The 13376-nt window shown below is 38.5% G+C and overlaps 1 protein-coding gene across 1 annotated transcript in view; it reads right to left on the bottom strand.

Moving 5' to 3' along the window:
* Positions 1–12914, bottom strand: part of LOC128891054 (protein draper) — a 55010-nt gene extending 42096 nt beyond the window's left edge. Inside the window, exon 1 of the mRNA XM_054150225.1 lies at positions 12867–12914. Coding sequence (XP_054006200.1) covers positions 12867–12914 — 48 coding nt within the window. The remainder of the gene's footprint in view (positions 1–12866) is intronic.
* Between the last annotated feature and the right edge of the window lie 462 nt (positions 12915–13376).

The following is a 13376-nucleotide window of genomic DNA, read 5'->3' as shown; positions in this document are numbered from 1 at the left end:
TGGAAATTTGATGTTTTCTAATTCGTACGGAGCAATAAAGTAATGTGTTTACGTTACAAACTCTAGTGTAAATGGTTCGTCATAAGAATCGTACAAATACTTATTGCTTCTATACTTTTATCCACTTTTCGCATTTTTTTGTACATACAACCGCAAGGGGTTAAATCTGATTTACATAATCAACATCTATTTAAAACAAAAATCCAATTCAAATTTCGTCCCTCATTATCCCCAGATTAGACAAATCCAAAAATACCGAAAATTCGGAGGAAAAGTATAATTACAAAGTAGCCTACCTCTACAGATTCATTTATATAGAAAATTGAAATATTAAAGTCTTTTGGATTTAATAGTACACCCTGTGGATGCAAGAGGAACGATTCGATGGGAAAGTCGATCCTCTACAAAGACATGAACTGTTCAGATAACGGAGATGGGACGATACCACAAAAAATTCTTGACCACAGAGTGTGCATTTTCTAGGACGTCAACTGCAGCAACAATTTGGCGCAGTTCAGCATCGATCCATCTACATAACGTGGAATTCGCGTGCAGATTGTCTCTAAAAAAGCTCCATCCTGACCATTGTGATAAAATTTTCTATCGCGGGTCATGGAAACGAAATTTTTCATGATATCAATAGCGTGTGTCGCACTCCTACCGACGGATGTTTACGACGAATATTTTGGTTGCTCAAGGACGCTTCCTCTGGTATCGGTAACATCGCAGATTGAAGCAGTAATAACTAGACTGCGGATGTTTATGCAAAATAAAATCTTCGTGAACGCGCCTACAAAAATTGAACCTAAATAGGAATTTATTTTATTCTGCAAATATTATAACATGAACTTTACTTTCAATCTTTTTTATATTCTTGCATATTGTTTGGATTTTGTAGATTATTGCAAATTCGAATTTCCTATAAATGCATAAAGATCTGCAGTATAGTAATAACCCATCATCAACAAATTATATGTAACAAGCTCAATAAGTTACAAGCATCAAGCTACATTCACTTTACATTTGTAAATATGAAATACTGGTCATTAATTATAGCATGTCATTAATCACGTGAAATGTACACAGGCCAGCAGAGTTTGATATTAAACATGGGATAGGTTTGTCTACATAACCCGTTTAATAAAAGCTAGCCTTGAGTTTTATTTAGAAAATGAAATATACAAGATGTGCTATACTTATTGTCCATTATACTCCCGAAGAGGACTTTCAATTTTTTCGCTAGAATTATGTCAGGCACATGGATCGGTCTATGTGCGCCGCATTGACCCAGATACTTGCTTTGCATAAAGTACATTCATGTATTTAACAGTGTCGGTTGATTAGGAAAGTAAAATGTAAAATCACGTATTATTTTCGATCGACAGACGTAGAGTGTTATCAAAACCAACACCCTGTATTTATAAATGACTAGACTGCAGAAGTGCAAGTCAATTATGTAAATGCATATTTTTATAAGAAATAGTTAAAAGAATGGGACCTGGACAGAAATTTGTTTTGTGATCAGAGTACTATAAAAATACATATTTTATTTTATATATTTTGCATAATTCATATGCTTTGTATATTTACGTTTAAAAATAATTTAAAAGACCTATTGAACGCATTCAGGAAGACAGATGAATTCTTTTAATTTCTTATATTCAATATATTATTGCATATGTTATTTATCATGCTTATGTGAAATATCTATCGCCAAACTTTTGTATCGCAATTGTGTAGTGTTCACATACATAAAGGCCATATGAAACCATATTTCTTTGTTGTTAATCAAGCGTTAGCTGTGACAATTTGTGTTTGAAACTCGAATACTTCGGTTCGATTATTGCAGTTAATGTGATCTCTGTGGAAATGTGAATATATTTAAGTGTGCCTTAGTTTTTTAATAATGCCAAAAGTTAGAAAAAGCAGAAAGGCGTTAATGCTAAGTTGGATCAAAAACGATTCCAATTTTGTTATTAATGACAACGATAATAATGATAACGATGATAGAAGCATTTATCGCAAAATTCATTCGGAATATACAGGGTGTCCGAAAAATTTTGTAACACCTTGAAAGGGATGGTTCGGGAGGTGATTTGAAACAACTTTTTCCTTAGCGAAAATGTTGTCCGAGGCTTCGTTAAGAAGACATTAACAAATAAAGCCTGGCCAATCAGAGCGCGAGGGTGCCGACGGAGCACCCGCGGTAGGCGTGGCTACGCTCTAGGTGGCTGCGCTCATACACTACCGCGGGCTTTCCACCGGCATACTCGCGCTCTGATTGGTCGGAGTTTTCTGTTAATATTTACTCAACGAAGCCTCGGACAACATTTTCGCTAAGGAAAAAGTTGTTTCAAATCACCCCCCAAACCACCTCTTTACAGGTGTTACGACATTTTTTGGACACCCTGTATATGAATAGTATAATACATTTAAAAAATATTCCTGACGATTGCGGTGAAAAAATTAGAAAAAAATGTTATACTACTACTTTAGAAAAGAATGTAGAATTTTCTACATCATCGAAGATTTCCAGTATTTTAAATAACGAGGGTGTTCTCAAGGACCAATAATTGTGCCAGTACAATGTTGGAGTAAATGTAAATACGCACCGATTACATCGTGTGACACAGAGCGGTCATTCGCCGTGTATAAATTAACTTTGACAGACAAACGCTATAAATTAACAACATTAAATTTGGAAAAAATGCTCGTGATTTATTTTCACGCGAACTATGATATATCGGAGTAACTGTGAAAAGTATTTTATATACATATATGATAAAAATGATTTCAAAGGATATATCTGTTTCATATGAAAGTTCTGGTCCTCTTTCAGGTCAGAAAGCCGACTGTACACACTGTATTACACTGACTGTATTGATCGGACGCTAACATATATGTATATTTACAGTAAATATTTTGTAACATACTAATATATTGCTTATCATACTACATTTTATATACCATTTTGTATACCTATGCATAAATGGCATATGCATGTTACATATTTATTGTGCATAAACTTCCGCAGTCTATAAATGACAAACTAATTAAATCGAAAACGATTATTGCCGTATCGTTTCTCTATCTGAGAATTGTTAAAATTCTTAACCAAGATAAATAATCTTTGTCGAAAATTCTGATCGCTACATTTCGATTTCCCCCGAAGTCATTCTCTTCCAGCTCTCTACTACAGTCGTAGAAAACGGTCCAAGTAATTGACGAGCACAATACATACGTTAATTAGACACCGCCATCGGTGCACGTGCATTCCGTAATTTCGTTCCAAAATACCTGCCACGTAACTCTACCGATATTCTCGTGAAAAGTGATACATAGATTTACTCGACTCGAAAACAAAAGGATCGTGCTATATCTTTAATTTTATCACTGCCATTGTGACGTGTAAATATCTCCTCTATATACTGCACGAGGCCAAACACGAAATACTTCTTCGCGTGCAAATATCGAATAACGAACAAAGAGCAAACAACTTTTTATAGAATTGTAGTTGTAGTACGAAATTATATTTCTTATTAAACTCTTAAATGCTTAACGAATGACTGTACCATGTTTTTATTCGTCATTCGTTATTCAAAATAATTTTCGTCCCCGTTTGCTGAATGGTACGACAGATTAACTGCGATTTCAGCGAAAGTAAACAAGGAACAATCGCGAAACGAATCGGACTCTGGCACGACCACTTTGGTATTCCATCAAGCCTATGTCCTCGGGCGTTACCCTTTTCTTCCACTGGCATCCCTTTATCGATGAAAACGAGAATGGCCAGTGTAGCCAAAAGTCTGGCCGCGTATGTGAGAATTGCTCGTGTTATTGCTCGAACAAATTGTACAAAGCTGTGTTACAAAGGAAACGATCGAACGTGAAAGACAAACGGTAAGAAACGATGAGTTGTTCTGGGTATTGTTTGTTACGAAAACAGGCACGAGTTCATAAAGTTTGTAGATTCGAATGATAATTTAGTAGAAAAGATATTTGAATACTGTAAATATCTTTACAGACGATTATGGTCGCTGCTTTTGAGAACGTAATATTTGGTTTCCAAGAAGCACACATACAGTGGGTGTAGAATGTATTCGTACACCTATCAATTTACAAAAAAAACTTTTGTGTGAAATTGTAGTTTCTTAACTTTTTTTTTATATAATCAATAATATTCTACATATTCTCGGAAATCTCTAGAATAGATATAGTCGAAACAACAGTTATTAGTTAATAGTTAGTTATAGTTTATTCTCTTTGCGGAGTACAAGCGGACCTCCGCTCCGCTTACATTTCTTCCTCTTAACACTACTTATACAACTAAGCCTTATTTCTCTACCTTACATATAACTTTTCACTCCATTCACACCTGCGAGAGAGAGAGAGACTCCATTCATTCCCTCCCTCATCACACACGCTCATTCCTGACCTCCGCTTCCGCCGCTCGTCCTTGCTCTCATCTCTTCCACTCTCCTCATCCACACCTCTCCTTCCTCCTCTTCTCCTAGCACCTCCGTCACAACCTCCTGCCACCCTTTTTCTCTACCCCAGTCCGTACATTCCTCCCACACATGCTCCCACGACTCTATTCCTACCCAACAAACCCTGCATCTCCTTCTATCCTCCTCTTCCCAATACCTTCCCCCTTTCATTTTACTCCCTAGCCTATATCCTGCCACCAACTGCCACCTCCTTTCCTCCCAATTCTTCGTCAAATACCTTGGCACCCCCTCTCCTTTTATCATTTTGTACCACTTATTGTACCTTGACTCCACTATCTTCCTCTACCTTTCTTCCCTCTGCACCTCTTTCTCCCTTCTTACTACCTCTTCCCCTCTCAATCGTCCTTCATCCCTCCACTCCTCCATCTCCCCTATATTCCACCCCTTTCTTTCCCAAAATTCCACCCCTTTTCTCTCCTAAAACCCTACCCCTCACTGCTCTCCCTCTTATCTCCATCCAACATTTCCCCGCCAGCTCCCCTCCTTTCCCTTCACTTAATTTCCTTTCATATTCCTATGCCCTCATACCCTCTGCATCTCCTCCCTCACCATGTATCCTGGCACTGTTCTTCCCACTCCCAATACTCATTTCAAAAATCTCTTCTAAACCCTCTCTATTTTCTCCCTCCCCTTCCATCCCCATACTTCTACCCCATATCCCATAACTGACCACACCAGCTTGTCAAACAGCCATACCCTTTTGCCCCAATCTTTCGCCAATTTCCTTCTTCCTATCCCCCATACCTGTCTCATCGCTATCATTCCTTTCTTAACTCTCTCATTAACCTGTTCTTCCTGCTTCCCATTCGCCATTAACACGTAGCATTTAAATTTCTTCACTTCCTCGATCTCTCTGCCCTTCCCTTTCCTCCCACCCACACTCTTACATCTCATCATCTTCGTCTTCCCTACATTCACCTCCAGCTTCTTCTCCTCAATGTACCTTTCCAATCTCGCCACCACCCCTTTCATTCCATCTTCATCCTCCGCCATCACCGCCTTATCATCCGCATAAGTCAGCGTGTATATTTTTTCCTCTCCGACCTTTACCCCTCCCCATCCTCCTTTGTTCAGTACCTCTTCCATATCCGCCAGTAATATCGTGAAGAGCATTGAACTTAGCGGACATCCTTGTCTCACCCCTCTCCCTGTCCAAAAACTCTCCCCCTCTTTCTCCCCCACCCTCACTTTAGCATTAATCTGCCTGTTTATTAGATAGTCGAAGACATAAATATTATCCATTGTCCCCACTTCCTTCCTGAATCCTGTCTGATTCGGTGGTAGAATCCCTCTTTCCTCTATCTCCTTCCTTAGCCTATTCGCATACACCTTGTACGCCGTCTGCGTAAGCGTCACCCCTCTGTACTCCTCCACTCTTGTCGCATCTCCTTTTTTTAACACTGGCATTACCACTCCGTCTGACCATTCTTGTGGCCAGCCTTCCCCTCTCCACACCCTGTTACAAATTTCCCATAATTTTTACCTTGCTACTTCCCCCCCATACTTCCATACTTCGTTCGGGATTCCGTCATCTCCTGTTGCTTTCCCCTCTTTTAGCTTTTTTACTACCGCCCAAACTTCCTCTCTACTTACTTCTCTTCATCCTCCCCCCTCTCTCCTCTCTCTTCGCCTTCGACCCTCCAGCCCACTACTCCTAACACCCCTCTAAAATATTCGTTTTAAAGCTCAATCTCTATTTCTGTATTCACTTCTTTCCTCCGCTTTCTTCCCCTATTGACAATCTTCCATACCTCTCCCTCTGTTCTTATCCCTTCTATCTCCTTCTCTCACCTCTCTTTTTCCCTACTTTTCTTCTCTCTACTCATTTCACCTAACTCACTTCTTGCCTTCCTAAAGCTTTCCCCACTTCCTCCTTCCCTTTTCCATTTTTTCAATTCCTTTTCCGCTACATTCTTCTTCTTCTTCGTCTCTTCCTTCCTATTATACTTCTTCTCCATCTTTTCTAACACCTGTAATACCTCCCTTTTTAATTCTCCCCACACCTCTTCTACCTCTTTTCTCCTTCCTTCTTTCCGTACAAACCCTTCCCCAAATTCCTGCCTTCTGTCTTCTGTCCACCACCCCTTTTTCCCTCTCCCCCTCAGTTATTAGTTAATATAATTTGCGAAATTAACAAAAAAAATACGAAAAGTGGGTAAAAATATAGAAGCAATAAGTATTTGTACGATTCTTATGACGAACCAGTTACAGTAGAATTTGTAACATAAACACATCAGTTTATAGTTTCGTACGAATTAGAAACATCAAAATTACAGTAAAGAAGTCTTAAAAAATGTTTGAATACAAGAGTGGAAGAAGATCCAATCCCGAATAACATTAAATTTAGTTAATTTAATGCTTGGAAGAGTTGCAATAATTATAAAATCAAAATGAAATCCCACGAAGTATTAATTATTTATAAATTAATATAAATTTCATGTTTTTTTTTAATGAAGTTTTGAAAATTTAACATTTGTTCGAATACTTATTGCTTCTATGTTACTATTGATTTATTGTTGTTTCTTGTTAATTTTGCAACTCATATAAATAACTAATTTTTTCTATACTGAATCTATTGTAGAGATATCCAAGAATATGTAGAATGTCATTGTTTATAAAAAAAGAAGTTAATAAATTACAATTGAACGTAGGTTTTTTTTATTGACCAGTGTACGAATACTTACTACATCCACTGTATACTGTTGGATGAATCGTGCAAAAATAAATTGCGAAGAAAACAATGGAACGTGAAAGGCGAGGTAAGGGACATATCGTGCGAGTCGAGGAGAGATGAAAATAATTCTGTCCTTTGTGCTAAACCCCCCATGATAAGGGACATATCGTGCGAGTCGAGGAGAGATGAAAATAATTCTGTCCTTTGTGCTAAACCCCCCATGAATTATTTTATTTGAAAGAACGTTGGTCTTCAAAGGACTAATTCACGACTTTCTGCAGGCTTGAATGATCCTTTATTACTACACATTGAACTCGTCTCGACGACCATTCTTGCCTCGATAAAAGGCTCGAATCTTCGATACTATCACCGATATTAAAAAATAATAGACATATTTTTGAGATTTATTTAATTATTCTAGAGTAGGTAGGAATTTTAAACGATTAAAAAAATGCAGCGATCACATTTCCCATGGTAGAAAGTCACTGTTACTATTTTTATATATTTTTTCCACGCAAGAGACTGGAATATGGTAATTTGTTATTAGTTTCGCCACTCTCCTTCTCAAGGAGCTCCAGTATCTCCCTACGCGCTCTAGTGCATTCTCCCAGGTGTTCAAGACAGAGTTGACAGATTTCTCAAAATACCTAACCGACCGTTGCGATCAGTCGCGCGCAGACTTAATTGAATTACACACACGAAACGGTGACACGAGTTGCACGTCTCTCTATAGGAAGATTCAAAAGTATAGGCCGGTCAAGGCCGCTTGACCGATCGACGTCACATTTCAGCTTCTTGGGAGCGTTTTGGGTTAAACTTTACTTTGGCAGACCTAAAATTTTTAAGTTGTCTTTACATAAACCTGTAGATTTCGGCGAGTGGAATCCGAAAATGGTGATTTTCAGGCGAGGAATCCACTAGTTTAGAAGTTATTAAAGTGAACCTTTTTACCGTACTTGACAGGCAATTCAAAAGTTGAACTCGTACTCTAGGACCCCCTTCCCGAAAAAATAGGCTCAAACCTACTCTGTTAAGTCGAAATATGGCAGCTATCAAAAATAGTTATAACACCTTGAAAGGGGTGGTTCAGGAGGTGATTTGAAACAACTTTTTTCTTAGCGAAAATGTTGTCCGAGGCTTCGTTGAGAAGATATTAACGGAAAGCACTGACCAATCAGAGCGCGAGTATGCCGGTGGAGCGACCGCGATAGCGTATGAGCGCGGCCGCCTAGCGCGTAGCCTATGCTCCATCGACATACTCGCGCTCTGATTGGTCCGGAGTTTTCCGTTAATATCTCCTTAACGAAGCCATGGACAACATTTTCGCTAAGGAAAAAGTTGTTTCGAGTCACCTCCCGAACCACCCTTTTCAAGGACCTCCAACATTTTTGGGACACCCTGTATCAAAGTAGTACATAATGTAGTCCGTCATCACCGAGAATCTGGTTTACCGACAGGGTATAGCTACAAGGCAATATGGCGTCGAAAGTGTTAGTCAAATACGGTAGAATGTCACTTTTAACTCTTTGTGCTCGAGGGGCGCCTCTAGAACTAGCGCCCCGACATATGTAATTTAAAAGTGACTTTGTGAACGTACAATTTTAATTTTACTTATGTCAGAATACAGCTTTTTATAAATTGTAATAATAATTCATTGAGTCACGAATGTTCGTAGATGTCTTTTTTCTAAGTAGAGTTTTTTGGTTTTACAGAAATTTATTATAAAAATGGACTGGATCTGATTCTATAGAACAATGTCTCGAGCGCAAAGGGTTAACTGCTCATAACTTCTGAACCAATGGATTCCTCGCCTTAAAACTAGCATTTCCGGATTTTTCTCGACAAAATCTACGGGATTATGTAAAAGAAACTTAAAAATTTTAAGTCCGCCAAAGTAAAGTGCAGCCGCTTTTTGTTTTCAATTACGATAGTTAATTTATCATGATTAAGATTGTAAGATTCTCGAGAATTCGAAAGTCACGTGACTCGACCCATGTTACCGAACATGTGGATTAGAACAGGAGAGTCTCGCGAAAGCCGCGGAACGAGTCGGGCGCGTTCTGAAAGTATTACGAAATGAATATATCTATAAACGAAAACCTTACAAGATATTCTGAGGTAATAATTTACCAAGAAATAGTAGAACGAATAGAAGAAGAATAGGATTTATATCATGGGAACGCGATATCTGTGATTAGAACGTCACGATAACGTTTCAGTTTTCACGATGATAAACGCGATGATGTTTAATGTCTCCATTTAACATTGAAACTATATCATTTAAAATTAAACGTGTATTTCTACTGTTGACAATTACAATTTTACGTCACGTGAAAATGTACCTGCGAAGCGACCAATCAGGCAAATCGAGCACCCTAATCAATTAAAGAGGCAAATGCAAATTGGTTTGCATAATTCTATTCTGGAATCATAATTCTAACCGACCGATATTTCTGAATCCTTCCAAAACAATACATTTGCGCGAATTCCGGTAAAAGGCTCGTTTACGAATGACCTTGAGTACCCGACATTGTTCCCTTCGCGAATGTCACGTTGTCATTCTCGGAAAATCAAGTCATCACGCGTCATTTCATCTAATTACGCTTAATATCACGTTTGCATTTTCGCGATCGACGCGACAGTTCCGTTTCTCCGACACGAGTGAACAGCCGCGTGAATGGTTTTGGAGGTCGAACGCGATTGGTCGGTGTAACGGTTGCATTGTAAAAACGAATTTACGGTTCAGCAGAGTTGGGGAAAACCCTAGGTTTCGACTGACCTGAGGTTTTCCCATATGTTTGGGTCGTTTCTTTGAAAAACGTTTGGAAAAGACGAAACACGTGGCAAACTTTCGATTAGCTGAAGCCTAGGATTAGGGATGGCGTGGAAAATCACTAACAATGAGTTTTCACGGTGATCACGTAATCACGATCGTAGTCGTGATTAAACTTCGATCACGACCGTGATCCGGAAGATGGCGTTTCAGAAGCAGTTCATGTTTTTGTTACAAAATAACTTAAAACTGTGATCAGTTTTATAATGTCCAAAGCAAGTACTTTATACTTTATGACAGCACACTTAGAATAAGTTAGACATAAGTTACTAAAAAGTACTATCAAATGTTCTTATTAAAATTAAGATAATTCTGTTATGTACGAATTCTCTACATGTTGTAAGAATATATAGACAAAATGTAATTTTTTACAATAAAGAGACGCACACATAGGCCTGAATCGGACCTCAAGTGTTTTTAAATAAAAAAAAACACGTTATTTACCGGGCTATTTAGAAACAGTCTTTAATTCAAAAAAGAATTTTCTACAGTAGCATATGCCAATCTAGGCTGACAATAATTCCTCCATACTATTACTGGGTATATTGAAACCAAAGTCTGTTTCCAAACACTGAAGATTGTAAGTAGACAACCATCAACACAGTAAATAAATTGGAATAACTAAATACTGCAATTAAAAAGCCTATAAATAGGCTCCCGGTAAATAAAGTGTTAATTGTTATCGTTAGTGTCTCGCTGTCTCCCCTTAGCGGAAATTCAAGAAACTACGAATTGAAAATTTAAATTGTATTAAAATTATATTAACATTGGTTTTAAACCATATTATAATACATATATAACCTAAGAACAACATGATTCGTGAAAAGTGAAAAGAATGTTCTGTGCCAATCAGAAGCGATCACGAAGAATTACGAATCACTGTGAAAAATCATCATGATTGAGAATGAACGTGATTGAATCACGAGTGATTCAAAAGTAACAGTTCACGGCATCTCTAGTGATCTAGCGTTGCGACATAATGCTTCTAATTCTGAAACACCGTGTACTTACATATGGGAACAACATGCCCGCGTTCCTATGACCGGTCTTGCAAGCACGCGTAAGCAACCACCAATACGGTGGCTGCGTTCATTGAACGATCCTCTCGACTGGCCATACGGGCGAAATGTCCCTTTTCACCGAGGCGTTTCCTGTCATCGCTGACCCACGCTACTTCCAAAGAGCAAAATCTTTGACGCTATCTAGGCTAATACGTGCTAATACGTCCACTTTTTTTCACTGTTACTTTCTGAACTTTCATTTTGAACTTCAGTTTTGAATTTCAATTCAAGTTGTACTCCCAACATTTTGAAATGCATCATTCCAAACATTCGATTATTGTAAACAAATGTATTCTACGAAGCTAATCAAATATGACAGACCTCGATTCCATGAATTAATTGAATCAGTTGCTTCGACTAATGCAAATTGTAGCACGGTCATTGATTCGCGTAGTAGATAAATCTCGATGCATTCATAAACCAACGGAAAATGATAAGCCTGCAGAATTACTCATTCCAGTAGTATTTCTTAGAAAGTGTAATTTTACATTTCGCAAAATAAGAGTTGGGAAACTAGTCTTCGCTGTCATTCCAATTTTCGTCATTTGGATGTGTAGGGCCGACGCAAGGCAGTTTCAGCGCGTTCGCCGGAACCCGGCCTCGCGATCTACGAAAATTACCCAACTAAAAGGCACTGATTTTAATTAACTTTTACAGAATGATATCATTAACAGATGCAAGACATTTTTTTAATAGCGATGATTCAGTTTAAAGGAGTGTCAAAAATCATCAAAGTATTATTATTTAGTATACCCCTTATAAATATATAATATGTAACAGCGTTTGTAAATAAATAAGTCCTCGTTGTAAAATTTAAGTGTAGGATTTGAAGGTGAATTCAGGTCCCGCTACATTTCTGAACCCGGCCCCGCAAAAGGTCATGCCGGCCCTGTGGATCTATGTAGGTTCTGTTCGAACCTCCTTGCTTTTGGCATCTTGCGCCATCAGCACGCGTTTCGTATTAAATCATCGTTAAATTTGAAACTCCGCCATTAATTGTTCAAAATGGACCAAATTTGAAACTCTATTATTAAATATCTCGTTATATTTCTCGCTAATATTTGATTATTCCGAACACTACTCCGTAATAACGAATAAACTTCGAATATTTTACGTTCCCCCTCTGTTACATGCAGGGCCGGCGTTGGGGGGGGAGGGGCAGATTTATGGGGGCGTCGCAGTCCGGTGTCCCTAGTATACGAATATACCAATATACAGGGTGTCCCAAAAGTGTTGAAACTCCGTGGACGGGGGTGGTTCGGAAGGTGATTTGGAACAACTTTTTCCTTAACGAAAATGTTGTCCGAGGCTTCGTTAAGGAGATATTAACAAAAAAACCCTGACCAATCAGAATGCACGTAGCGTATGCTACGCGCTAGGCGGCTGTGCTCCACGACCAATCAGAGCGCGAGTATGCCAATAGAGCGGCCGCTGATTGGTCAGTGTTTTCCGTTAATATCTCCTCAACGAAGCCTCGGACAATATGTTCGCTACGGAAAAAGTTGTTTCAAATCACCTCCCGAACCACCTCTTTCAATGACCTCCAACATTTTTGGGACACCCTGTATATAACCCTGACGGGACGCCACGATCGTCTTGCCGGGGCGCCAATATTGCTGAAACCAGCCCTGGTTACATCTAGTAACAGTAGGAGAAATGAAAATACCCTTGCAACTAGTTGAAAAGTCTCAAGGTCTAAGCGTTTACACGAGATTAACCATCGCGGATTAAAATAATTTGTAATTACATCGATAACCACAGAAATCCATAGTCTATTTTTAAACTTAAACGTTGAAATCGCACGCATGTAACAACGATCGTAGTACATATCGATACATAAGCGTTATACAAATTCAAGGTACACTACAGAAGAGAAAAAAAATCAGCGATTAGCTTTATCCAAATGGCGTTTCGATAAAATAATTACTGTGCAAATGAACTCCAAGAAACAAGAGCGTGATCCTCGATCGATCGCAAACGGTAGTAGAAAATTCAGTATAATCGCTACTAAAATCGGTAGTGATATCCTATCTCCTATTTGCACTTCAAACAAGACTATGTCTCTATTATAAAAAAATTACAAAGTTTTTGTGATTGTTCTTATCGACAAATATGACGCTCGAACAGCACTCAAAGTCTTCCGACTTCGAATTCACTTCGTTCGGTCCAATTTTCAAAGGACTCCATTTCACGTTTGACCTGTTTTTAAACGTAGAGGAGGCGAAGGGGACCACAAAGAAAACCTGTTGATCGATTATTCCAAATTTCACCGAGAGACCAGGTACAAAAACCTCGATGGA

The sequence above is a fragment of the Hylaeus anthracinus genome, unplaced genomic scaffold (genome assembly GCF_026225885.1).
Source record: "Hylaeus anthracinus isolate JK02 unplaced genomic scaffold, UHH_iyHylAnth1.0_haploid 0, whole genome shotgun sequence".
NCBI classification, from domain to species: domain Eukaryota; kingdom Metazoa; phylum Arthropoda; class Insecta; order Hymenoptera; family Colletidae; genus Hylaeus; species Hylaeus anthracinus.
The sequence above is the reverse complement of the archived record's forward strand: the minus strand, read 5'-3'. Positions and strand labels throughout refer to the sequence as shown.